This window comes from Penaeus monodon, unplaced genomic scaffold, assembly GCF_015228065.2.
Source record: "Penaeus monodon isolate SGIC_2016 unplaced genomic scaffold, NSTDA_Pmon_1 PmonScaffold_51, whole genome shotgun sequence".
Classification (NCBI taxonomy): Eukaryota; Metazoa; Arthropoda; class Malacostraca; order Decapoda; family Penaeidae; genus Penaeus; species Penaeus monodon.
The window spans coordinates 138,250-164,246 of NW_023659996.1; the positions used below are offsets into that span (position 1 = coordinate 138,250).

A 25,997-nucleotide genomic window follows, 5' to 3' on the forward strand; every position below is an offset into this window, starting at 1 on the left:
ATTCAATCGTTTTATTCCATTCCTTTCACATATGTGTATATAATATACACGCGATAAACGTGTATATAAACTCTTAGCAATAAATAACAACGATGATTATATACAAGATAATAAATATTATTACCTGACAGTGAGAGAAGGCGGAAAGATATACTATTCGTCTATGGTGAGAATACTAAGTTTAAAAAAAAATCTTTTATCACGATAAACGTGAATATAATTTTACGAATAAATAACAACGATGACTATATGAGACAACGAAAAACATTACCTGACCAATGAGAGAGTACGGATAGATATACGATGACTATATGAGACAACGAAAAACATTACCTGACAATGAGAGAATACGGAAAGATATACTATTCATCAATGGTGGGATTACTGAACGCACTGACAGAAGCCGGTTATCCGATATCGATACATGATCTTTCTGACAGAGACGGTATTAAATCGTCGTACAGAGACGATGGCGTAATAATAACCCATGCGTCTGAAGAAGCTCTCTGTTTAACGTTATACTGTGCACTGGGATTATTGATGGAAAAGGGAATAACCGTAAATTTGAAGAGATCTAATGCTGCAGAATATCTGTTACATTTCCCTACAGTGAAAGTCGAAGTCAGACCAAATTGTGAAACCAATACCATCGTGAGAGGGAGAATACAAAGAAACGACGATCGCGTCGCTATTGGCGAAGAACCTGTAAATACTAGCGATATCTATAACGGCGGAAAGGCGTATGTGTATCAAAATAAAGCGCTATATTCTCACAGCAGCGGTCATCTGAAAACTGTTATCATCGAAAGTAAAGGACGAGGACACACAGCGAACGATACTCTTTCAACTGTCTTATATATAGATTCCTATGACAGGAGTCGGTTACCTGATATCATCGAGGACATTGCGAAATATCCTTTGAAGTTTTTCAGAGCTATAATATTGAGAGGTAAACTACTCTAATTGCAATAATGTATGACTATATTGATTATAAGCTCCTATTTTTTGGGGAAGATGTTATTCACCGCATACTGCAGATACGGAATCAAGCGTTATTTGTCATTAACGGTATAAAAAAAGTACAGGAGCATGACAATTTGCTATTTTCAAAAGAGAAGATATATACCGTGAACAATGTTATGGAACTGGCATCGTGTACTGCAAGTGACGACGATGCTGATGCTGATACAAACAATCCTATACTCATGGACATAATTGGTGTTTTAATATACGGTATTTTGAATGAAGGCTGGAGTGAATCTACCATGAGGTGTATAGAGAACGAATTGGTAGACAAGTGTCTTGTTCACAAATATATTACGGAGGAAGAATACAGATACTGTAGGAAAAAATACAACAATAGTGACAACGATAAGAGTAAGAATGATAATATTCCGTATATAATAGATTTCTTGTGGAATATGTGTTATTTTAATAAGTTATATCGCGACAGATATCTGAATAAAAATATGACTTTAAGGCTGATTGAAAAGAGTACATCATCGATGTCTAGAAATGCCTTGATTAAACACGACTTATCCTTTTTTCACTTACCGACCGCAGCCGGAATTGCGATTTATGAATATCTCACACACAGAGATACAAATTTAAGATTAGTAAAAGAAGCAGCAAAGACGCTAGTAGCTGAAGAGAAATATCTTCGATATTCAAGAAATATAAGAAATACCATAGAAGACGATACAACAAACAAGAAGAAAAATATTCGTCTGGCTTATGTTAACAAGAGAAGTAAAACGAGTTGTGCACTACTGTTATGCAAATCTGCATCTAAAATCAATTACTCTAAGAAGGATACAAAGAGTAAATTGTTCAACCTACAGTGGCTATTCAATGTAACTGACATACAAAACCAAAAGTTCAAGAAATGTCTGGGTGTCATATACGACAGCATAGATGTAGGCGATATGCTACCCAACACTAGTTTAAGCCAGAAGAGCAAACCACTCGACTGGTACTATCGATTTATGAATACTGGTATTGTCCCCTTCGATCAACATAACGGGTGTTCGGAGTTTAGACAATATCACCGTGAGGAAGGAAATGAAGAGAAAGAACACATATACCATAATATCGACGAAGAGAACACTTACGTTATAATGAATATAAATACAAACACTATTGATCGTGTGACGCCAACAACATTGTCAAATACCGACGTTAACACTGTACAGATACACAGTGAGAAGCAAACAGATATAGGCTATAAAGAAGAAAATGGATATTATAAGGAAAAGAAAAATAATAATAATAATAATAATAATAATAATAATAATAATAATAATAATAATAACAACAACAAAAGCAACAACTACAATACACCAAAAGAAACAATAGCTGCCATAGTTCCAAATGATGTAAAATATGACGTCCCCTCAAACATATGTAAGAGTATATTTGAAATAGACAAGTCGATGAAGCATTATAACACTTTACCCGTTGATAAGAAAAAGAATAGAACTCACAGGACGGAGACATTTACGCCAACAGTGCCTTCGTCATCGATGATGTCGTCATCCGTCTCTGTCTACGACATACCCAAAAAGGCAACAACGAGTATCTATAACTGCAAGAGTTTAATGATTCAATGCCATAAGTGTCAAAGATATAACATATCGCCGTATGTCGTAAAGTGCAATCGATGTCGATGTTAGCGCAGTACCAGCGGGCACGGAAGAAAAGAAATGTGTTGCACGATGAGGTAAATACATTCACATCTTTTTATCTGCAGATATCGATCTCTCAGTTGCCCACTCACTGCTGATCCAACCCAGCCCCACAAAAGTAGCATCATGAATAGCTACAGCGTTAAATGTAAAAGTTTGAGATACGAATCAGAACGATTGTTAACGTTCATTAATTGGCCCTTTGGGAGTTTAGCGAAGAGCTTGGCGTGGAACGGATTCTATCGAAAATGCCCAGATGATCTAGTTTGCTATTTTTGTGGAATTTGTATAAACGTGGAAGATTATTCCTCTCTTATCGAAAAGGGATCTGGATACATAAATATGAAAAATATTCACTATAAATCGTGCCCTTTCATATACGGAAACTCTTCTATGAACGTTACTCGAGAACAGGAAATATTAATTTCGGAAATGATGAGACGTTATTGTAAACGATACGCCAAGCGGACTAGAACGTTGTACAAAACACCCAAAAAACGCTTCTTGTCTTTTACGAATTTCCCAAATAGATATTGCAATGTTAATCGTATGGCTGAGAGTGGATTTTATTTCACGGGTGAGATGCGCATTTTCGTATAGCTTTGTATTTATGTGTATATATGTGTGTGTGTGTGTTATCAACGAGTCTCATTATTATTTAAAAATACGTTTCAGGTGAATTGGATGCTGTAAGGTGTTTCTCCTGTCAAATCGACATATACGGATGGCAGCACAATGATGATCCTATAAGTGTTCACGCCCAATGGTCTCCTGACTGTGAATACATCCAGGCTATAGTCGATGATAACTTCATCGATAGTGTAAGTTGATTGAAAATGGAATGTATCGTGTAACGATTCTATTGGTATCGTATATATGTCTATATTGTTGCATGACGTACGTGTTTTCTGTTTTCAGGTACGGGATAAAAGATATGACACATTAATCGATCCAAATGTTTATCAAACACTGAAGGACTGTGGAATTCCCGACTATATTATACGGCATGCACATCGCAAACACATAATTCAGAGCGGTGAACTTTTTACAGATGCTGTCCAGTGTCTGTCGGTTATCGAGAAACTGTATAATTTCAAAGACAAATAGAATCACGGGTAGATGTTCATATATATAAGTAAGTGTATATTGGATATGGAGTTAGAATATAACCAACCTGTATATTTATTTTATATTTTAACCATGGACGATTATATAAATATGTGTTAAGTGAGTGTATTCTGTAGAAGATGTGTAAATTATAAGATATGACCAAATTGTATATTATAGCTCTAATACTGTAAAAGAAATATACGATATAGAACAAATCTGCGTGTAACATTTGTCATATTGGATGCTGCAGCTATACTGAAGATTGTTTTTGTTATATATAATGGGATTAAGAGAAACAAAGAGTTTTAATCGCGAATATTTGATTAACCAATATTCGTATACGTGAATATATCCTGTAAATTACTATAAACAACAAACAATAAAAAAATATTACATTACTGCCGTAATCTTATTTGTGACCTTACAGACTCGTATATTTTCTTGGTTACTGTCTGAGGATCGTAACCTTCATATGTGTATATGTCTTCTAATTCCTGTCTCTTGTTTTCTATGACTGCAAGATTCGGCTTCTTCTTCTTGGTTATATGAGCTCGAAACACTTTCTTGATCAGTGCGAGATGGCGAGGCGTAAATCTGTCATCGCGTCTTTTCACTGTGTGTTTACTAGATGTATCCTTGCTGGTACTGGGAGAAGCATAATTGTTGCCCTTGCTAGTATTTGGATTAACATCATCGCCATCCATATCGTCGGTACTCGTTGTTATATTCGCACCATCTCTCCCATCATCGACAGCCTCCATATCTTTGCAGTAATCAGAACGGAAAATTAATTCAGCGGATATGTTAGAATGTGATATGTTAGAAAAGGTAAAAGGTGACGATTTCATAATAAGATGGGGTCCTATCGAATTTGATTCAATCGTGTATGTTTATAATGTAACTGTTGACGACATAATGTGTCATATGTAATTTATAATAAAGGAACATTAACATTGCTAATATCGCTAGGAACGGTGTCCCTATACTCACTCGATGTAACGATACCGTTATCATCGTTTGTAGTATCATCATCATCCGCAGTAACCGCATCGGCGGAAGAAGTATCAACAGTAGCAGCAGCAGCAGCAGCAACAACAGCACCAGCACCGGCGAACACAACTGTTGACGACAATAATGTGTCATATATAATTTATAATAAAGGAACATGAACATTGCTAATATCGCTAGGAACAGTATCCCTATACTCACTCGATGTAACGATATCGTTATCATCGCTTGTAGTATCATCATCCGCAGTAACCGCATCGGCGGAAGAAGTATCAACAGCAGCAGCAACAACAGCACCAGCACCGGCGATGATCCCGCCAGCGTCCGCTTCGTCATCACCCTGACGTTCGTCTTCCATTCCGTGCAGTTGATCTTGAAGCATCTTTGAGAGACGATTTGCGGTGTCTAGAGCATCGAGATCGCGCTGCATCGCTTTGTAATCACGTTTGGCGGTCTTCATGCTGTGTTTAAGGAGCGAGGCTGTCGCCTCTTGAATCTGGTCATTTCCCTCTTTGTGCGCCTGGGTGGTTAGGAACTTCCTGACAGTCGCTATCCTCAGTCTCGGTAGCCCGTACAGACGGAACAACTTCTTCATAAATCGCTGGATGTTAGCGAGGGAGAAGGGTTTTCCCCGCTTCGACGAGAAGACGTACTCGGATTCCCAACTCCTATTTTGGACAAGTTCACGATCATGTCGTGCTCTCTCGCGGGAATGCCGATCTGGTAGGGACCATACAGCGAGGAGGTCTTGTGGTTCTTCACCTTTATGACGACACCGTCGGTTGACCTGACCGCCTCCAAGACTTCGCTGACGAGCAGGTTTTTCACGACTCCCGTTCTCGCCCCCGCTCTGATGATCAGGGGCCATGCGAGTACAGCGTGGATGAGGTCGACGCTATACTCGTCGAGGGTGTCTCCGGGTCGACCGATCATGCCGTCCACGATATGCCGGTGTTTTGAGTACTGGATCAGGGGTCCCATCTCGTCGACCGTGGGTATATATTCAGCAGTCTTCCTGGCCATGTTCTCGAGATTTCCCCGTTTCCGACACAGCTTGGAGTAGAAGTTGTGTTCTCTGTTGTTCAACTCGCAGAGGGGATAATTCGCCTCGGAACATGCCCAATCTATGAAGCGTTTAAGATGACCCAGGATTACGATGATGCTCGTATGTTTATATCGCTTCTTGAGTGCTTGGTAGAGGAGCTCATACGACTTCTTGACCGTTCCGTATTCGATCAGGCTCATGATGGTCATTGATTGCTTCTCCAATATCTCGATCACCAGTCTCATGTTTCTCAGCATGCCTTTTCCGTCGACGGTCAGTCCTCCTCTCGACTCGTAGCCGATCCATGCCTGCACCGACACCGGAATTTTGGCCAGACCCTCCCTTCTCTCCTGATTCGCCTTCTTCTTTTTCTCGGCAATTTTGCGCGGACGCTCCGCGTTCGCACCGAGAGCCGTTCTGTATTCATGGCTACCGGGAATCAACTTGTGCACGTTCAGCAGGTGGCACTTCATGTGACGGACGCCTTTGCCGCAGAGATTACAACTCTGGAGGGAGATGCCCGAGCGTTGAGACCTCGCCTTCCCATGGGCATTCTCGAGCTCTGCTCCCGTTATCTTGTGAATGTTCTTCAGGTGCCTCTTCAATTTAATGTATTGCTGAAGAGAAAAAGAAAGAGACAGAATAACAAATGAGAGAAAAGAAATATAAAGAGACCGGAAAGATAGAAGAATATCACACATATAAGTATTCTGTTGCTCATAACCGCATGCACGAATACGATACACATATAATGCACAATTACCTTATTACAAATGAAGCAAGTTAGTTTGTTGGGGTCTATTGTTGGTCCACTTAAAATTTTCTTCACCTGGTTCTTCATTCTATGGTCCGATTCAATCGTCTCGGATGTCGTTGCTGCTACTATTGCTTTCCTCGTAATGTATACCACATCCTCCTGAAGATGGAGATACAACAAAAGGATAATACACGAGGCTTAAAAACTTGGACATTAATGTTATTATAATGTTTGTTGAGACTGTACCGGACACTAACCTCGTGCTCATCATCCTCGTTAGTAGCAGTATTATCAACACCAATAGCAATGTCTCTGGTTGTAGGTGAAACAGTGGTGGATTCTGCAGAGTCAGCAGTGGGATTGATTGGAGTGGCAGCAGAAGCATCAGTAAAATCGATAGAGTTCGTAGCAGTATTAGTGGCACTGGTGATAGTAGTAGAAACAGCAACGGTAGAAGTGGTAGCGTTAGTAGTTGTAGTAGTAGTAGTAGTAATAGCAGCAGCAGCAGAAGTAGTAGTAGTAGCGATGATAGTATCGGTATTAGCAGCAGCGGGAGTAGCGGTTATAGTGTTTCCTGACGAATACAAACACTGGAAAGGTGAAGAATTGTATAATTTTATATCGAGCATATTCAGTAGATCGTGTCTATTTTGTGAAGTGTATGGATAATCTTAAGCGAATTTCGCATGCTACTAAAAATTCAGTATAAGTCTAGACCGCTATACGTGGAACTTCTTTATGCCGAACATGAAAACGAAATCAAAGTAATGATTCTCACTTATCGTATCCAGCGTTTTATAGACTCAATGGTAAGTGACTATGGTGAACGAGAAAACATATTAAAATTTATGCTAGATGATTATTCAAATATACAAAGGTCTTGGGATACCGATTCCTCGTTGAAACATCTTTGATTAAACAATCTACAGCTACCGGTATAGTGTTGGGGGCCTTATCGACAAGATCTACTAGGCTAATGTGAATAAGATAAACGATAATAAGAAATGAGAAAATTAAAGCACTTATGAAAGAAAAATATGTATGATTAGCATGGTAAAAAAAAACCAGATTTAACGCTTGTAGTTTAACATAATCTCTATCCTTGATGAGGTTTCATAAATCTTTAAAGATATTTGGGCGTAAGAAAGATATGTGTCGATGCAAGACTGGAATGAACAAGTGTTTAAACTATATTCAGGAGACGGATGGTATCAAAAATAACGAAACGAAAAAGGCTAATCACTCGCTCATAATTGAGACAGCCCAAAGATATTTTTTTTGGTTACTGAAAAGGATCATGATTGAAAGAATTACTGACTTCTAAATTATCAAAAGACTCTTCTCTCTGTCTCCCTATGATAATAACAATAATAATAATAATAATAATACAGAATAATAAATAATAATAATAATAATAATAAAATCTCTTATAACTTCTTCTCTATTATTTCTCCTTCACTATATTTACCACATTCATTAGATTGTCCATATGATAACAACAAATATTTTCCTCATATGGTTTGACAGCCAGCGATGTGCACATATACAAAACGAATATGAAACCTCTGCTAGTCGACTCTCGTTTGGAAGACCCAATTGACAGGATGAATCTTAGTTCACCTTGTAGTATCACTAACCTTCACAAACCCTCTTCATCTCCTGTTTGTCGAAGTGGGACCATTGACCGTCGCATCAAAACGATAAAGACTTGTCCTGGAGACTCAAACCTGACACTTCAGCCATAAAATTCTGTCTTACAGATTGCGAGAAAAAATAACGACGTCTCTTCTAGGCAAACTGCGTAACGAGACCGTTTACCGACAACGGTCGTAAAGTCGTAGTGCGAGAAAAAATAAGGGTCCCTCTAGAAACTGCGTAACGAGACGTATTCCGAAAAACGGTTGTTAAGTCGTAGTTCGGTCGATATATACAAACAACAACAGTCTTTTTCTTACTGTAGAATAAATATGGTATAGTGAAAGCGTTACATAGTCTGCATATTCTGCATCTGCATCTGCATATTCCCGAGAAAAGGATTATTCCAAACATCTGTACGATACTAGATAGTTACGACGATCATACGTTATCTTCCAATACATATCGATTACCAACCAGCAAGTCCGTATATAACGTTTTCTATATATCGAATTATTCAACAACTTTAGAATCGATAGATAGTTGTGGGAACAAAAAAACATTTCCATTTTCCCGGAAAGTTTAGTTTGACAAGTCTTTAACATCGAAAATACACTATTATGCTGAAACAAGGAAGATTTATCGCATTACACATTCCGGATATAATTATCTGTACCCTATTTGTCATGAAGAATCTTCCAATTCCAACCTTTCGATCACAAAAGAGTTTTTGCATATTCCGGGAAGGGTATGGGATAAGCCTGAGCATCGTTAGAATCAAATGTACCTTTTTGAAGAATATCCGACATGACGTTTTCGCCAGAGGAGCTTCAATTATTCGAGAACAAACGTCAGGACCATTGGTCTCAGTCGCTCAGCACGATCGAGATAACATTATAGAGGAAATATCCTCAATAGCGAGGCGAGGACCGTTAATCAGCTGTAGCTAAAGCGAGTGTCTAATAATATATAGTTTAGGCGTGTCTATATCAAAATAGAAGGAGATTTAAACAACACTTTCCTTTAAGTCTATCATTTACATAAACAATATATGTAATGTGTATGTTATCTACGTTGACACAACTCCATACGATGAGAATTGCAACTTGATATATTACAAATTGGTGGGTTATGTTAACCTATAGATTTCTAGAATCATGTATTGTATAAAAAAAGACGAATAGTACATGTGATAGTAAATTATCATTATCATCAACCATCAACAATCCCATGAGTTATAGAATTCTGCCATCTGCATAGTCGTCGTCGTCTCCTCCTCTGATATATAGATGTCGTCAAACGTTAGCTCTGCTAATCGTTCAACTGGTCCGGTCCTGGTACAAGTACGGCGGATCTTACGTCTATCCGCCTACAATACTCGGCCTTCCACCTCTACCGTCTCTACCGAGTTATAATTCGCCATCTTATGGTGATTATTCATGTCGTCGTCGTGTCGTCTTCCTCTGATATTAGATGTCGTCAAACGTAGCTCTGCTAATCGTTCAACTGTCCGGTCTGTACAATTGTACGGCGGATCTTACATGTTATCGCCTCAAATCGGCCTTCACTCTATCGTCATACCCGATTTCTATTCTGTAGGGTTCTTCTATCTCTTAATAACACAAGATCCTGGTGAGTTGTTGGACTTGATTCTCTCTCACTTCTCGCGTCGGTTGAGAGTTAATCTTCCCGAGTGGTGATCGTTTCGCATTCACTCTGTGATGATGTCGATGGTTACCGATTGGACAGTCGGTTCTGCTGATAATATACTCCTTATCGTCACACGGTCTAAATGTCTTTTTCGTTCCGCTGGTCTTCCTTCCGACTGGGATTTGATTTGTTCCGTTGACATATCGCGCTCGCTAATAGTGTGCGTCAAAATAACTTGTCAGGTTTAGGTGGAGTTTTAGTAGCTGTGTGGTAATCCAGCTTTAGAGAAGTGGCCTCCTGTAAAGGGCCGATGCACGGCGTTATCAGACGAAGTAGTCCACGGGTATTCTCGTCCTTGTCGATTCATGTTTATCGCGTTATATATCCCTGTAATCGTTTCGACTACAAAATCTTCGGTGAACCATGTTACAGCTCAAGTCGAGTCAGAATTCGGATTTCCAACAAAGCGCCGCCTTTACACCATCATATCCTGTAATTATAACGAGATGTTTATGCCAATAAAAAAATTCATGGTTACGATCAATACAACGCACTGTAAAAAAAATGATGTAATATATTTATTGAACCTTGATTACTATATATATTTGGAGTTATACCATGACAAACAGTATATCTCTTGTTGAGTGTGTTCTGACCAAATGGAGACGCACTAAGCAGAGGAGGATGCTGTCTACTGTGTCGAACCGAACAGTATGGCGTTGATGCCAGATGGTAACCATGCAAAGACTCCCGCTTTTATGTTGCTGTTGAATGGTCGGTTAACGAGAATCTGTGCCAGAGCGTGCTAGCTAATCTGATCAATTGTAGCGATGCTTGTTCCAGTTCCGTACGGACCGATATGTGAGGTTGCACCAATATTTGTAAGTGACGGGTATGTGTAAATACGTCTTACTTTCTAGACATCAGTATCACATGCTTTCTTCTTCTAGATTAGATTAGAGTACGCTGACGGCCAAACAATCTCGTACCTTGCATTTGCGGCTGGGTGTGTATTGCTTGGGATGTGGGAGCAAAGCCAGCCAGAACTGTTCCCTGGCCAGGGCTAGCTAAGCAGTCCTCGACGCGCAGCTCCTGTAATATATTTGCATACTTATTATTTTTACAGTCCTAAGAAAAGTAAAAAAAAATAGGTTCGTCTTCCCGTACCCCAAATATAAACGATCATTCTGTAAGAGCCTCCCTCTAGAGAAACCGACTTCACGGTTGAGAGGGTTAAAAACTTCGTGGTCCAATGTTTGTGTATGGACGACGGCAGTCTCTGTGATGGCTCCTCCAGTGGCACCGTGTCCTAATAGAAATAAATGATCGTGCATTTGAACATTGCTTTACCAAATTATAGAAATATCCGAGAGAGAGAGAGAGAGAGAAATAATTATAGAGAGACCGACTTCACGGTTGAGAGGGTTAAACTTCGTGGTCCAATGTTTGTGTATGAACGACGGCAGTCTCTGTGATGGCTCCTCCAGTGGCACCGTGTCCTAATAGAAATAAATGATCGTGCATTTGAACATTGCTTTACCAAATTATAGAAATACCCGAGAGAGAGAGAGAGAGAAATAATTATGTCCTCAAGACACGCCACAGTTCCAATGTTGGTTGTCGGAAAATTACTGTGTGATGAAGTATAAGTCTTGTCCTATTTGGGAGGATGAGTCTAGCGACGAGCCGGGGAAATATTATTACCCCGAGAACGAAAGGACAACCCAAACGCATAGAGGAGAAATCCGAGAGACGCTCGATATTATATAAACGATATATAAAGAAAGGAAATTTATATCTCGCAGATGAGACGGACGACTGTTCGACATGAACAGAGCGATCGATTTTAAATGTTACACTAACCTGCTCAATGGAGTAGATTCGTCAGTTGCAGAAAATGTAGAGAAGGCTATCGAATGGATTAATACTAGGCTTTACCGTAATGGTAAAGTGTATATATTTCCCGACGAAGCGAAGGACTGGAAAGATGAGGAAGTGACAAAAATAGCGTTCGATAAAGATAGGGTGGATCGCGTATATTATTTTATGGGTTTTATGTTTGATCCCACCACTTTCCATATAGCCTTTAGAACACACTATAAGTCCAGGTTACTCTATGTGGAGTTCGTCACTTTAAACCTTGACTGTCATGATGAGACCATGCTTATTCTAACCTACAACGCCCAGCGTTTTGTCGACACCGCAGTGCGTTCCTTGCACAAGGATCGCGATACCGTACTGCAACACATGTTAGACGATAGAGTGAATGTGTGTAGGTCTTGGCGCAACATCTCACCGCTGAAACAACTCTGTTCCAGAACGATCACTGACCAGAAGATCGACTTTCTCAGCGAGAATATACCCAAATGTATCAAGGACACTCTAATTAAAGATGAAGAGATATCGAAAATAGAAAGCAAAAGAGCACGGCTTATAGAGGAGGTATACGGTAATATCCGCCATTGCTGGTTGCCGGGAAATTACCGTGTGACGCATTTTGCAGAGAACCATATGTGGGACGATGATAACTCTGATGACGAGCCGGGGGAGTATCGTTACCATGAGCACGATCGGAGGACAATAGACACATTCAAGAGAGAGATCCTTGAGATACTGGATATCATATAAGTGTACGAGAAGACACCTCTGTAGTATAGAACGACAGGAGTCGAAGGACGATAGCATCGAGATGACACCCGAGCGATATCGGAAAATATTATCACGATAGGAAATAATATCTCGTAGAGATCTCTGTCCTCTTCGAGATACCGAATATCGTGTATGCCGTCCTCTGCTACATAGAACGAGAAAAAAAAACGATCGACGAACTAGGAACGCGAAAGAAATTTACATCTCGCAGAGATGACGAACGACTAATCGGAGTGATAGACGATTAATGTGAACGAACAGGGAAAATTTTTAAATGTTATGTTAACTTTACACGATAACACAACAGACGATGGATAAGATAGAAAAATATGCCTGCCGGTGTATCTCGCCTATCCTGTAGTCTACGACACCCGCACAGAAGCGCGGAGAGCAGTGGAAGCTACTGAAGTGTTCCTGTTCTAGAGCGATTACTGAACACGGGAGAGAAAAAAATCTCGGTTGCTGGAAACTAAAACTCGATTGTTCGGAGAACTCTCAGCTGTTTCGGGTATCGCGACAGCGGAGGCGAACAAGAGTTTTAACATGTCATGCGACAGTCTATAGAGAAGAAATAGAGAAAGAAGAAGAGAACATGAACAAACAAGGAGAAGGGATCTCACCGTCTCTCATTTTCAAAAGTAATTCCGGTGATATTAAGCGTCCTATCGATTTACAATACTGGCTCGGCATAATTAATGCAAGACCGAGCAAGATTGCGAAACAGAGTTTTCCTGGCGATGATAAATACTGGCAAAATGAAGAGAATCTCAAAAATTTTTTGGTCAACGAAAAAACAGTGGATCGTGTATATCATTTCGTACGTTCGGAGTTTGACTTAAACGAGTTCCGCCTCCTGCTGAGAACATACTATGACCGCAGACCATTGTACGTGGAAGCTGTCTTCTTTATACATTTAATGGACGGCAGACTCATCCACACGCTAAGTAACTTGATGACCCTGACTTTCAACGTCCAACACTTTATCTGCTCTGTAGTGGGAATCTACAAAGATCGCTGTGCGATACTAAAATTCATTAAAGACGACGAGTTGGACGCACGGGCAACTTGGAATACCGCTCTACCCTTGCAACATCTCTGTTACAGAGCAGCCGCCAAGCTTTGGGAGAACGGTCGGACCACACTATGCAAAATACCACCCCCACGGATTTGGGAAACTATAAAGGCTACCGTAGCCATAAGGAAAATAGAGGAGGGCTACGAAAGACGAATATGCATGGCAGAGCATCTCGTATACCCGGTGGACCGCGCGGCCGTAAGGGAGCGCGGAGAACATTCGACAATCGCCTATAGTCCGAGAGAGGTGTATCTTAACATTAACTATTTTAGGGAGGACGATTACGACAGCGAAGAGGAGAACTCCGACGAATATTACAACAGTCTCGTGAAAGAGACCCCGACGATAATATCCGGTCTTGTGAACCGACGAATAATACTTACCGCGTCTTGTGACACGGTAACACTCGCAGCAGTAGTAGTCACCTACATTCATCATACGAGGCAGCCAACTGCTGACGATCAGCTCGCTAACTGATCGGTTGGTTGGTTGGTTGGCTGGTTGATTGATCGACTCGACGCGGTCGTTGCCGAAGAGTGATCGGTTACGAGTCGAAAAGAGGACCAGCGTTGGGATGGACTATCTGAAGCAGTTCGTGTTTTATATATATTATTCGTTATAGTCAGAAGGTAGATAGATATATAAACATATACCAATAACGAAAAACATTGATACTTATACGTATATATAAATATAATATAATATAATATAATATAATATAAAGATTATAGTATGTGTTAACGTTTACTAAAAATAGTAAAGTAAATGTTGTATTATTTCCCACGACAAAACAAGAAAGAAAAATGCATACTATTAGAGAATATTTTAAGAAGTTGAGAACAACACTTGACAGCTTGCACCTTTACCTTAGTTTCTACGATGTGAAACTAAATGGCTATCTATGGGACATTTATGAAAATCTGGGCCAAATAGAAAGAATGCATATGAAGGAATTCCCTCATTACGATAATACCGAGAGAAGTAAGTATTTAGATCGTTCCAGAATTTCCAGAGTTGATGTTAATGACCATATCACGCTATACAAAGCAAATATCGAAGATATGGTTAACTGTGGTTTAGAGGCGATGGCGACGATGAAAAAAATAATAGGCGCCCACGATATAGAAGCGATGAATAAGACAGACAACAAATTAGAAATTCATTCTGATTTCAGTAGATCGAAAATGCAAATTTCGCTTATTTTAAATGATCTTACTCATCATTTGGAGTTAAACCCTAACCAAGAAATTGATATAAATAACATCGAACAGTTAGTTCAAACAACGGCTAGGGATTGGAAAAAGTTTTATACGATATATATGGATCGAATCCAAAAGATGAATACGCAATTCTTATGTTTGGCTAATATGCTGAATAGCGTCTTACCAATAATCACAAATCGTTCAATCTACTATGGAAAAGATTACGAGGCGATGCTTCACTTCAACTGGGAGCCCCACTATTCACCTCAAGTGGAAGTCCCATAAAAACATGTTCGGGGGGAAATATTATCGCAAGCGATACGCAAGTCGATCAAACCCGTTAGATAAATATAATTATACTCGAACTTCTGTACACCTATACATGTACATGTATATATTTGTATGCATGTATACACAGTAAGAGAGAAAATTCTACAGATGCTAATGCGAAATAATGTCGCACAACACGGCTAGTGTTATACTGTACCAGAAGAAGATGCAACTATTAGTAGACGCATTTGATTCAGGAATCGATAAGATAATGAGAGAATGGAATTTAGACGATAGATACTATAGTAATTTAAACGACATCGAGCTCAATATATGTTATTTGAATATGAAAGAGCAAAGGACGATTGCGATCTTATTAGACTTGTGGAGACCATAATGGATAAACTACGCATATACCAAATTCCACCATGTCAAACAGATGAGATAATAAGAGATATGAGGAAAAACGTTAATAATGCAATGTCGGGACCGATCCAGATATTTAGACATGATGTTATGAATACTGTTGATCTTATTGACGAGCAAGATCACTTAGAACGTTATATGAATAACGTGAAGGATACTGCTAACCAACATATCTCCAATCGCTGGAAGGTAGTGAAGAATAAACAGAATGTGTTAATAGAGAAGTTAGAGTGTGTAAAAAAGAAATTGGTAGACGTATGCCAGCGGTTCAATACAGTACGTCGACACTATCTTGATGGTAGAGAGGAATCGCTCCAAAGAGCGAATATCGTCGAACACCAGAACGACACACTAGAATTGCCGACGTTTATACAATGGCGCGTCGAAGAACGAAATACATAGGAAACTATACCGTAGAAGAAATACAGAAAACATTATTATTATTAATGTTCTTATTGCTATCTGGAATTTTAACGAGCTGTCTGAAGATAACTATATAGATATATATTAATATTACTATTATTGTCATTATGTGTAATTGGGATGTTTATCGATACACACATCTGGTGAAATGCCACTCTTAACATTTTTATATTGGATGTTGCTAATTACGCTACTATATTCACTCGTATTCCATATCAAGAGTAAATATTTAAAGAGTATTCACCCAAATAGCATATACGGTTACCTAGAACTAGACACAATACAGAATATGAACGCATTACCTGATCCAACTAAACAGGCGGTGGTGGAAAAGCTAATTCCGCATCTTTCAATACCGACGAGTTTGAAGTTGATACATAAATATGTAAAAGATTGATAGTAATGATATAATATTGACAATTAACGAATAAATATATTAATAAATATCATATATGGAGAGACCGTTAATATTATCGTTAACAGTATTATCACTACTACTACTATTATTTTATTATTATTATTATTATTATTATTATTATTGTTATTGTTATAAGAAAACTAGAAACGCGATTATGTGTAATTTTATAAATAGTATCGCGTCTACCTCTAATTATCGAGAACGGTAAGGATTTTCTTCGTACCGATGAATCTAATACGGTTATTATCATCTTAAGCGAAGATTTAATCAGAAATAACAGCTCGGCAAGTATTACCGAACAACAGAGACTCATCGAAAAGACATGCGTGTCGACATTGTTATCGACAATTGTACAGAAAAAATACATCAACAAAGCATTGTGTAACTTGTCGTTTTATATTCAAAATAAAATGAGAACCAAAAGAGAATACTGTATAGTTATAAAAAATCCTAGGCATATCGAGATATATTCCTATAAATCGGTTATGTGTAGTTGTGATAGAGATGACGAATACGGCACAGATACAGAAGAAGAATATATATGCGAATGGACAACGAAACGTTGCATAAACGTCCCTTATATTCCACCAAACTACAAGAAAAAAATTAAACCACCTTATGTTTTCATTTTCACCGGTCGTCACATACCGTCTATACTCCGAAATTTTTCCGACGACATCTGCGCTCCGCTGTTCGTTAAAATAATATATATCACGAGAGATGACGAATTTGCAAATGTAGGTCTCGATGACTTACTAGAACATCTTCCTTACAAGAACTGCACGATGAAGGTACTAATTCAACGCCTGAAAAGCAACAATCGATCTTAGAGATATATATATTATTCTGAATACGAACGTCCTTGCCGTATCCTACCCCAAAAACACTGTATAAATATTTATAAGAATAAAATAAAAACCAACAGGGTCTCCGAATATGTGTTTATAATTATCGGTTTATCGAAACCGTCCTCTATACGTACACGTTAAGTTAGTTAGTTAGTTAGTTAGAGTCAGTCGCCGCCGAAGAAAAATGTCGAACCCATACGAATACATCGGAGATATACCGAATCCTTACGGTTCTAACAACGCTTCCGGCCAACGGATAGGTGTTGTCGAACCGATCGGTGGCGGATTTCTTCCAGGGGGTGAAGGAGGAATGTTCAACGAATTTTCGTCTGTAGACTGTCACAACACTTTAGTTTACTGTAATCCCGATATATCGTCTAAACATTACATTTCTCAATGTCAGGTATGCAACACCATCGGAGGAGGAATATGTCTGGAAGCGACTCATATACCTGAGGCAATTTTAACTACCTCTTCTTCTTCTTCTTTTTGTCTCGTGAAAAAATCAAGGAAGGGAAGATCGGCATATGCGTACCGAGGAGCAGAAGAAACGACGAACTCGAAAAGAAGATCAATCGTTATACGACGGATGTCGTGGTGGGAATTATTGGCGATTATACCCATGTGGTTGATGATAACGGTTTGCCCGTCGAACAGACTATCGTGACGAAAACGACATTATGCAAAGACGATCGAATAGTTAGAAAGAACGTGCAGATGGTTAGGGCAGATCCTTTAGCGGCAAGTTATATGAACTGCGACGATATTGTTGTGTGTGGAGGCGAAGGCGTCGGTTACCCCTTACACCCTCTGAAAAAGAGTCTCGTGCAATCTGCGGACGACATAGACTTCGACATTGTCGGCGAAGCTAACCTATTGACGTGTGGATGTGCAGAGGGCTATACCGTGATTAGAGATTCGAGGACTAACCTACCAACATGTCAAAAAGGAGGAGGAGGAGGAGGAGGAGGACGAGGGAGAGGACACGGACTATCCTGCCCTGTAACCATAACCGACGGAAACACCGGGATAGTACGATGTGTCTGTAACCCTGCGACTCAGGTCAACTTATACGAAGTAGTCGATTCCATTACAAAGGGAGGGTTGTCGACAGACTATTCAATGGATATGGTTCAAGCTCTCACAACTTTCAAGGACAAGATATTGGACGGTATGGACGCCTGCATACCGAAACCAGGAGTAGACCCAAGAGTGTCAGCATTCGGATACAGTTTTGCGGCTCACGTATTTTATGACGACGACGACGACGACGATGATGATAATAATTTTTCGTCTTTCAGATTAGAAGATAATATAGGAGGTCATCTTATGACCGGAGGACTCGTTAGAAGAGGAGGAGTTACTAGCGGAGGTGATTGGATATCTGCCATAGGCAAAGAGGGTGATACTATTAGAGCGTCTTATTCCATTGGAGGAGTTAGTCCGTTCCTAGGCACGGGAGGGGTACCGGCACACGTCTGGGGCGGTGACGTGTGGAATGATAACAATATCATCGTCGGATCTTTGCCAGGGGAGAACACCCATCCAAACGGAACTCTAAAAATGGTACCTCCGTCGACTACAGGCGTACCCGGTGTTGGAGTGTCTCTAGAACACGCCGTCGGGATGGTCGCTTCAGCGGGTAGATATTATCCCGGCGGGGTGTACAGGAGAGGCGGCGAATTATCGACCAAAGACCGCGCCATTAACAGGGAATCGTGTTTTCTCGATAATGTTACAGCCGTGGACAGAGACAACCCCCTGACTCAGATGATGAGCACGAACGATCCCGGAGTGTGTGCATCTGCCTTCGTCGTACCGTTTTTTCACGATAAGTGTCACACCGACTACGAGAATAATCCGGCAGGAGCTCGCCCACCCGATGAGGCACCCACGCAGCGACTAGGGGGTCTAACGGGACATTTCCACTCGCGGCCCGTTTCTTTCGCTATGGGCTATACGCCCATCGAACGTCTGTTTAGATACTTTTGTTCGACCAGTAAGAAAAATCTGGCATATCCCGATAAGACCCTATCCATGTTTCCTCACATGATTCGGGATAAGAACATTTCCGAAGGCGACTGGCTCCAGCTTTTCGATGACGAACAGGCCACCCGCGTCGATCTACTGGGTGGCCTGTTCGTCCAGCCGACGACGGTGTGCGATTCGGGAACGAGTTCCCTCGACACGAAATGGACGGAGGAGATGATCTCCGTTAACTTACCGTGTATCGTAGACCATTATAAGATTGACGACGGCAGAGCGTATTCCGTCGGCGAAAGCGCCACGGAACAGAAGAACACCGTCGCCGGAGTCAGATATCCGAGATATCCCACCGCAAACAACCTCGTGGCTAACCAAACGGGTATGTATACGGGCTTTTCGCTACCAGGCGGAAGAGAAAACAGTGGATATTTTAATGCTCGAGCCAGACGGAACGACGACGGAGCCCCGTACAGCTTTGTCGATTCCGCCGTGTTCGGCGCAGAGAACGTTATATGGAACAGCGCGGGCTTTACGACGCTGGCCTTGCCCCAAGATATACCCGTTGCCACTCTACCCGAAGAAATAAGGTTTTCCAGACGAAACGATTCTTTTGGCTTGAGCAAAGCGTCCCTGGCCGATTTCAAAAACAAGTACGCCAGATTCGAGGACGAACCGTTCGACCTCTCGCTGAGAAAAAACGACAACGTCTATAATCCTCCAGCCCTTCGCGATGGAGTCGTGGACATTCCCGCCAAATACATAAACGACTGGATACCGGGGAGAGCCGATGGTCTAGTGCCGTCTTTGAATTTAGCAGAATCCTATTTCAGAATGAGATCCCTATGCTCCAGGAATTTCTTTATAAAATAAACCGACGATGGTGTCTAGGGACTGGGGTGGTAATCCCCACACGTCCGGCGATCTCTTTCAAGGCACCGCCTCTGCCCCGTGCAGTAAATACGAACTAGGAGGTTATATGGGTTATCCCTCTTCTGGTTCTCTTAACCAGTACGTGACCATACTGTCGCCTCGATCTTTTGGAAACGACGACGACGACGGAAAAACTACCGCCTCTGCTGCTCATGTTGCAGCAGGCACCCTAACCGAAGCGAATCTCCTGCAGAAAATTAGAGCGTTATCCAAGTCAAGCGAAGAAGACGTCTACGCGTGTCTCATGGCGGCGGCCGCTAAACAAGATTGCGGTTGTCTGACAGACATTTACTGTTCCAAAGAAGAACACAGAGGGAAACGAGAAAAAAAAGTTGCCGCCACTCCGAGTAGAGGAAACAGATTTTCTCCATACCTATTCTGTCGTTCAACGCCCAAACATCACCTTCCGTTAATGTACGCTCTTCTGAGACTTGAGAACAAAGACCCCGCACTCACTGACGCCATTTCGAGAGGAGGGACGTTTAACATACCGCAGTACACGACGAAAACGGCCGACCGCGAATTACCAGTAGCCGCCAATCGATTTACAGCCGCCAGAAGCAATGCGGCCTTCACGCGGTTCTTTGCCAGAGAACCCATCGTACCTTACGATCGGATAGTACCTTTATCGACCAAGTCGCTACCACTGCCCGTAGATTATCACAGCGATGATGTTCTCGAGAGAGACGACTGGGAATACAACGTGATATCAGGCCAACCTCAACACTTACTCATAAGAGAAGCAAACGGACGATTAAATCACGAGCGACTCGTCGATTTCTACGAATCCTGTTGCAGAGTTTCCCCTAATGCGATATGCGCTAACACCTTTTCTGCATGGCACGAAGGCCCCAAGGGCATCGTGGCCATGTACGGAACACCTGTTATGGGTAATGTCAATGTCGATAAAACAGTCCACGGCAAGAATAGCAATAAAACGATACACGACGACAGAACCGCCAAGAACAAGAAAGACGAAGAAACGACCCCCCTCCTCCACCCGATGAGAATGATACACACTTATGGTATAAATATTCCTTATATGGGCGGTTTCGAATGCGGACAGACTCCCGCCGAAGGTATGCTAACCCGAGGAATAGAAGCGTGGTATCATCCTTTTTCCAAATCGCCGCAAGGCGATAACGTGACCACTACTCTCGAAGGAATAAGAGCGAGAACGCAGGAACCCTTCGAGCGATTAGCGGTCAGAGGTTTTAGAGAGGTGGACCAATCTCAGCTAGCTAAATATTCTCTATTGTCACACTACGGAGTCGATGGTCTCATCAGCTTTGCGTACACCGACCGAGAAGCCCGTCATCCGACGTCTATGACAGATGGATCCGCTCGATACCCATTCGCCTGTCAGAGCGACAGGGTCCCCTTTCCGTTATCTATGCAAATGACGATGCAAACGAGAGTGTTGCTGGACATGGATGTAAATAAGCAAATCTCCAGCGGCCTCGACTTTGAGGAGCGAAATTATACGATACACCCATAAGGTATACCTGTCCTATCTCTTTGTACAATTATCATTCGTTCCAGATATGACAACCGGTAATAATATTAATAAAAAGAGATGGCGAGACAAACCGATAAAACTATGTATAGAATGCGATCCTCCCCTCTTCAGTAAAAAAGAAAGATTAGACGAAAAGAATATAAGAGAACACATGCTACAGTCTTGTATTTGTTGGATACCTCGAGTTAAGAAGAGCAAGGTGTATATTTTGTGTTTGTGTTCTAGTGCCACGAACGTGTTCGAATTGCGGAGAGTTGCTCGAGTTGTCGATTTTTGTCTATCGTACATAAAACAGATGTACGAGATCAGATTACAACAAAGTTATCTCGTGTCTCCTACGGGGTATAGCATATTGCTTCATAAGAGTAGTAACAGTAATAGCAGTAGTGGTAATAGCAGTAGTAGTAGTAATAGTAGTAGTAATAACATTAGAAGTAATAAACCGATTTTATCACTAATGGACGTATGGATATCGACAGCCAAAAGCGAAACTATGCGTTTCTTCCAAGACCCCAAAAATATCGATAATCACCTCCCGAATACACATTTCGGTAATAGCAATAAGAACGTCGACGAGATACTAGGTGCTTGTCTCTCACGAGTCAAATATGTGCCTCAATAGCTCGATATGGTGCGAGTGGGGTGGGGGGCATGTGACAATCATCTCATACGCAAGCGTATATATTATACTTTCGTGTGCCGTATCATCTCCTCAGGACAGAAAGAAACAATGAACTACTGCAATAAACTTGTCGACTCTATAAGAAAATTCAACACCCTGATATTACAGGCACATTATATGAAAGGGTCCACCAACTTGGCCAAATTGGCATCGCTATATCTTTACCGGGAGGTGTACGATGCTATGCGAAATGTGCCTACCCTGTCATCGAAAATGCCACATGCCATGATGGTAGTTCTAAAGGTATCGAGTGTAGATGTCAAACAGTTTATCGGTCTATATTCGTCGAAGAATTTTTTCCTAAAACGTCTAAGGTCCGGAAAAGTCAACTATTCCGGGACACTTCACGATGAACATTTTACAAGAGTCATGAGATGTTTTGAAAGGTGGTTCGATAAGAGACTAAGAGACAATTGTCCAACCTGCGGAATGGACACCGGAGAAAGATTGTTCGGTTATGGTAATGAGCTAGATATTGGTTTCTCTTTGTCTTTCCCGATAACGGTCGACGCCTCCGGTTCTTCATTATCTGCAAACAGTCGTACTGTCGATTTTCGAATGGTGTACATGGCAGGTTACTCCGAAAAATCTCGCGGCATTGTATCGTTCCCGATTATCTCTGCACCTTCACTGGAGTGGTGTGCCATTGATAATGGTCATGGCGATGACGTTAACAAGAATAAGGATGATGATTGCAGCAATAAAAGCAGCAGCAACAAAAGCAGCAGCAACAGTAAAAGCAGCAGCAGTAGCAGTAAAAGCAGCAGCAACAGAAACCGCATCATCAGAAGCGACAACAGTACCAGTTCCGACAACGGGATCCACGATGATAGCGTAAAACACGAACGTGCTTTCTCAAAAGTGTGCTGCTTGCTTCATTATTTGTGGACCAGAGAAATAACCGGAGAAATGTTAAACTCGAATTCCTGTTTCGTAAGATTGTTATCTATTAATCCTTCAAAAGTTCATATTGACAACATTCAGAATAATCGTTATTTTATCATAAAGAATACGTATAAGAATATAGGTTATAATTATAGCAGTCACAGCAGCAGCAGCAGCAGTAGCAGTAACATCATCAACAACAACAACAAATCGGTGTACGTGCAAGAATTTGCAGGTAACGCTAAAGTAATACTATTACTTTAACTTTCGACTAATAACAAAATGAAAACAAGAACTTTTCATTAGTTAAGAAAAAAGATTGTAAATAATTTTTTTTTTCATCTAGTGTCTATATTATCGACATTATACAGAGTAACAATGATGGTGCATACTAACGTAACATTTGTCGTATCGGTTGGATGTTTTATCGTTTTTGTCTTATTACTCTATATCTTAGGAATTCGTTATGTTACAAATTCGTACGAAAGAATATTAACAGGCTATAAGGATGAAGTCACTCTTTTCAAGAACGAGATGGCCGATTATAAGATAATGGCAAAACAGATATGGAAATCCGCCAAGAGGGATGATGGATCTCACCGATGCATCTTTATTATAGATACGGACAGTACCGGCACGGAGATGAAACCCAAAAAATGCTCGTATCGGTTAAGAGATAAACAGTTCACATTTAAGAGCACTTATCGAGAACCAGTGAAAATATCAAAGATAAGCAGTATAGCCGATATCGAACGTATCGTGAACGATCACCAACCTATCGTCAGAAAACCAGCGCCAAATTCCGGCCGTCACCAGCAGAGCATAGTTATAACCACACACATTAGTAACATATACGATATTACGGACTTGTATACTAATGAATATAATGAGTTTATCGTCGAAATTGTAATCGATCAACACGTGTCTAAAGATAAACGCGGACAAGAGTCTGCTAATATGACGCTCTCCTTGCCCTTGGACCTCCTGGGAATCTGGACAAAGGAGAGCTCGGACAGAAGGGAAGGAGACCGAGAAAGAGAGAGCGGAAAAATTGACGTTAGTGGTGAAAATAGTCATATCGCTCATAATATAAATGTTAATGATAATATTATAGATAATGGTAATAGTAGTAGTAGTAGTAGTAATAGTAGTAGTAGAGGTACTATTATTGAAAGTGGTGACAGTCGTGATGGTAAAAAGTGGATTGTATCGACCGCATATGCTCAGGGCTCCTCCAAAGACGGAAAAAGGAATTCGATGCAATTCACGCTAAGTGACAGAAAGATCGACATCACCTCCACAGCAGATACTCAGAATAAGATATTTTTAAATGTTCGACAAAAGAAAAACCCGAATAATGCGATCGAGGGAAGCTGGACGCTGTGCTTTCTCTTTGAGGAGTTATGATATGCCATTGCCTTCTCTTTAAAATATTGTGATATAAAAGTGAAAATAAAACCAATTCTAATAATTTTGTCTTTTATTTAACACCGGTAATAACAGTAAAGTGTTTTTTTTTGTAAAGATAATACATGATTTCTATAGCACTGATGATCTTGTTTTGAGTTTTATCAAAAGTTCAAAACAGTCAACAAGACGATTGAAAACGTGGATGAGACACTTATGGCAGTCTGTCCTTTCCTTCTCTTTGGTGTTGTTAATTGCGAAATCTTCAGCAGATATGTACGTTACATCATCCTTTTCTTTCTTTCTGTGAATAGAAAAAATATTTGCAGGTTTATTTTTCCTTCTGGCCAATACCCGTTTCAAAGAGTTGATGAAGTACAGCCGTCTCTCTATTTTAAATGCGTCCTGATCATGTAAATTCGTTGTATCGTTATCATCTATTTTAATATTAGTAACAGTAATAGTATTAGTGTTAGTGGTATTAGTTGCTTTCTGTAGATCGAAAACGTTCACATTTTCGTTCCTACCGTCATCTTCATTACATTCTCTCCTTTCGTCATCATGTACTTTAACGACACGTGTGTCTTTGTGTTCATTATCACGAGATGGTGTATGGTCGTCGTCGTCGTCGTCGTCTTCGTGAACTTTATCGCTAGACGGCATATCGTCGTTTTTGTCTCTTTGTGTTTGTACACGTTTTAATTCTTGCATAACGACAACGTTTGAAGATGTATCGTCGTCGTCTTTCTCATCTTCGTCTTGTTTTTCTTTACCGATATATACGTCTTCATCTCTGGTATTTTTGTATATGAACGACGACGATATATCTCTATTCTCTTTCTTAGCGAGTTTATTCATAATACCAATAACAGAATACGACTTGCTCATTTTTCCTTTCTTTTCGGTAAAGTCATCGGATTAAAACAATATCATCTCAAGTTTCAATCGTCTCCTTTTTCTCTATACACGCATACACGTAACGATATTATATATACGCGTATGTATGTACATATATATTATATTTATTTACAATATTTTATGACCATTATTATATAAATAAATAAATAAATAAGATAAAAAAAAGATAGATAGTCATGTGAAGGCATTCATCGTAATACGTGTTCGATGGATGTCGGTTTCGATGGATACCAACAGCACAAAGGAAACATGGAATTTATCGGAAGAACGGAAGGAGAGTGACAGTGCAACCGTTCTTACGGATTATAACGATAGGATTAGCTTCTTTATGGGTCCTTTGTACAGAGATATAGCCTATATGATAGAGGAGGATAAATCTAGTGTTGTCACGGATAAACTGTTCGTCATTTTCATAATTTCTCTCACGATATTCTGTTCGGGTGCTATGTTATATAGAATGGTGTTGCATT

The 25,997-nt window shown here is 40.4% G+C and overlaps 3 protein-coding genes across 3 annotated transcripts; 2 read left to right on the forward strand and 1 right to left on the reverse strand.

Annotated features, from left to right (window-relative positions):
- Positions 1 to 3: 3 nt before the first annotated feature.
- LOC119571100 (ras-related protein RabX-like) lies at positions 4 to 4,192 on the forward strand. The gene is made up of 2 exons (XM_037918554.1): positions 4 to 3,505; positions 3,603 to 4,192. Exon 1 carries the CDS (start codon positions 972 to 974, stop codon positions 2,670 to 2,672), a length of 1,701 nt encoding a protein of 566 aa, XP_037774482.1. The 5' UTR covers positions 4 to 971; the 3' UTR covers positions 2,673 to 3,505; positions 3,603 to 4,192.
- Positions 2,715 to 3,791, forward strand: LOC119571092 (death-associated inhibitor of apoptosis 1-like). Its single transcript, XM_037918546.1, has 4 exons — positions 2,715 to 2,719; positions 3,215 to 3,261; positions 3,360 to 3,505; positions 3,603 to 3,791. The coding sequence occupies exons 1-4, from the start codon at positions 2,715 to 2,717 to the stop codon at positions 3,789 to 3,791; spliced, it is 387 nt and encodes a 128-aa protein (XP_037774474.1).
- A 902-nt stretch (positions 4,193 to 5,094) lies between the features above and the next one.
- LOC119571101 lies at positions 5,095 to 7,248 on the reverse strand. The gene is made up of 3 exons (XM_037918556.1): positions 6,862 to 7,248; positions 6,611 to 6,763; positions 5,095 to 6,464 (listed from the first exon to the last, which is right to left on the reverse strand). Exons 1-3 carry the CDS (start codon positions 7,231 to 7,233, stop codon positions 5,394 to 5,396), a joined length of 1,596 nt encoding a protein of 531 aa, XP_037774484.1. The 5' UTR covers positions 7,234 to 7,248; the 3' UTR covers positions 5,095 to 5,393.
- Positions 7,249 to 25,997: the final 18,749 nt, after the last annotated feature.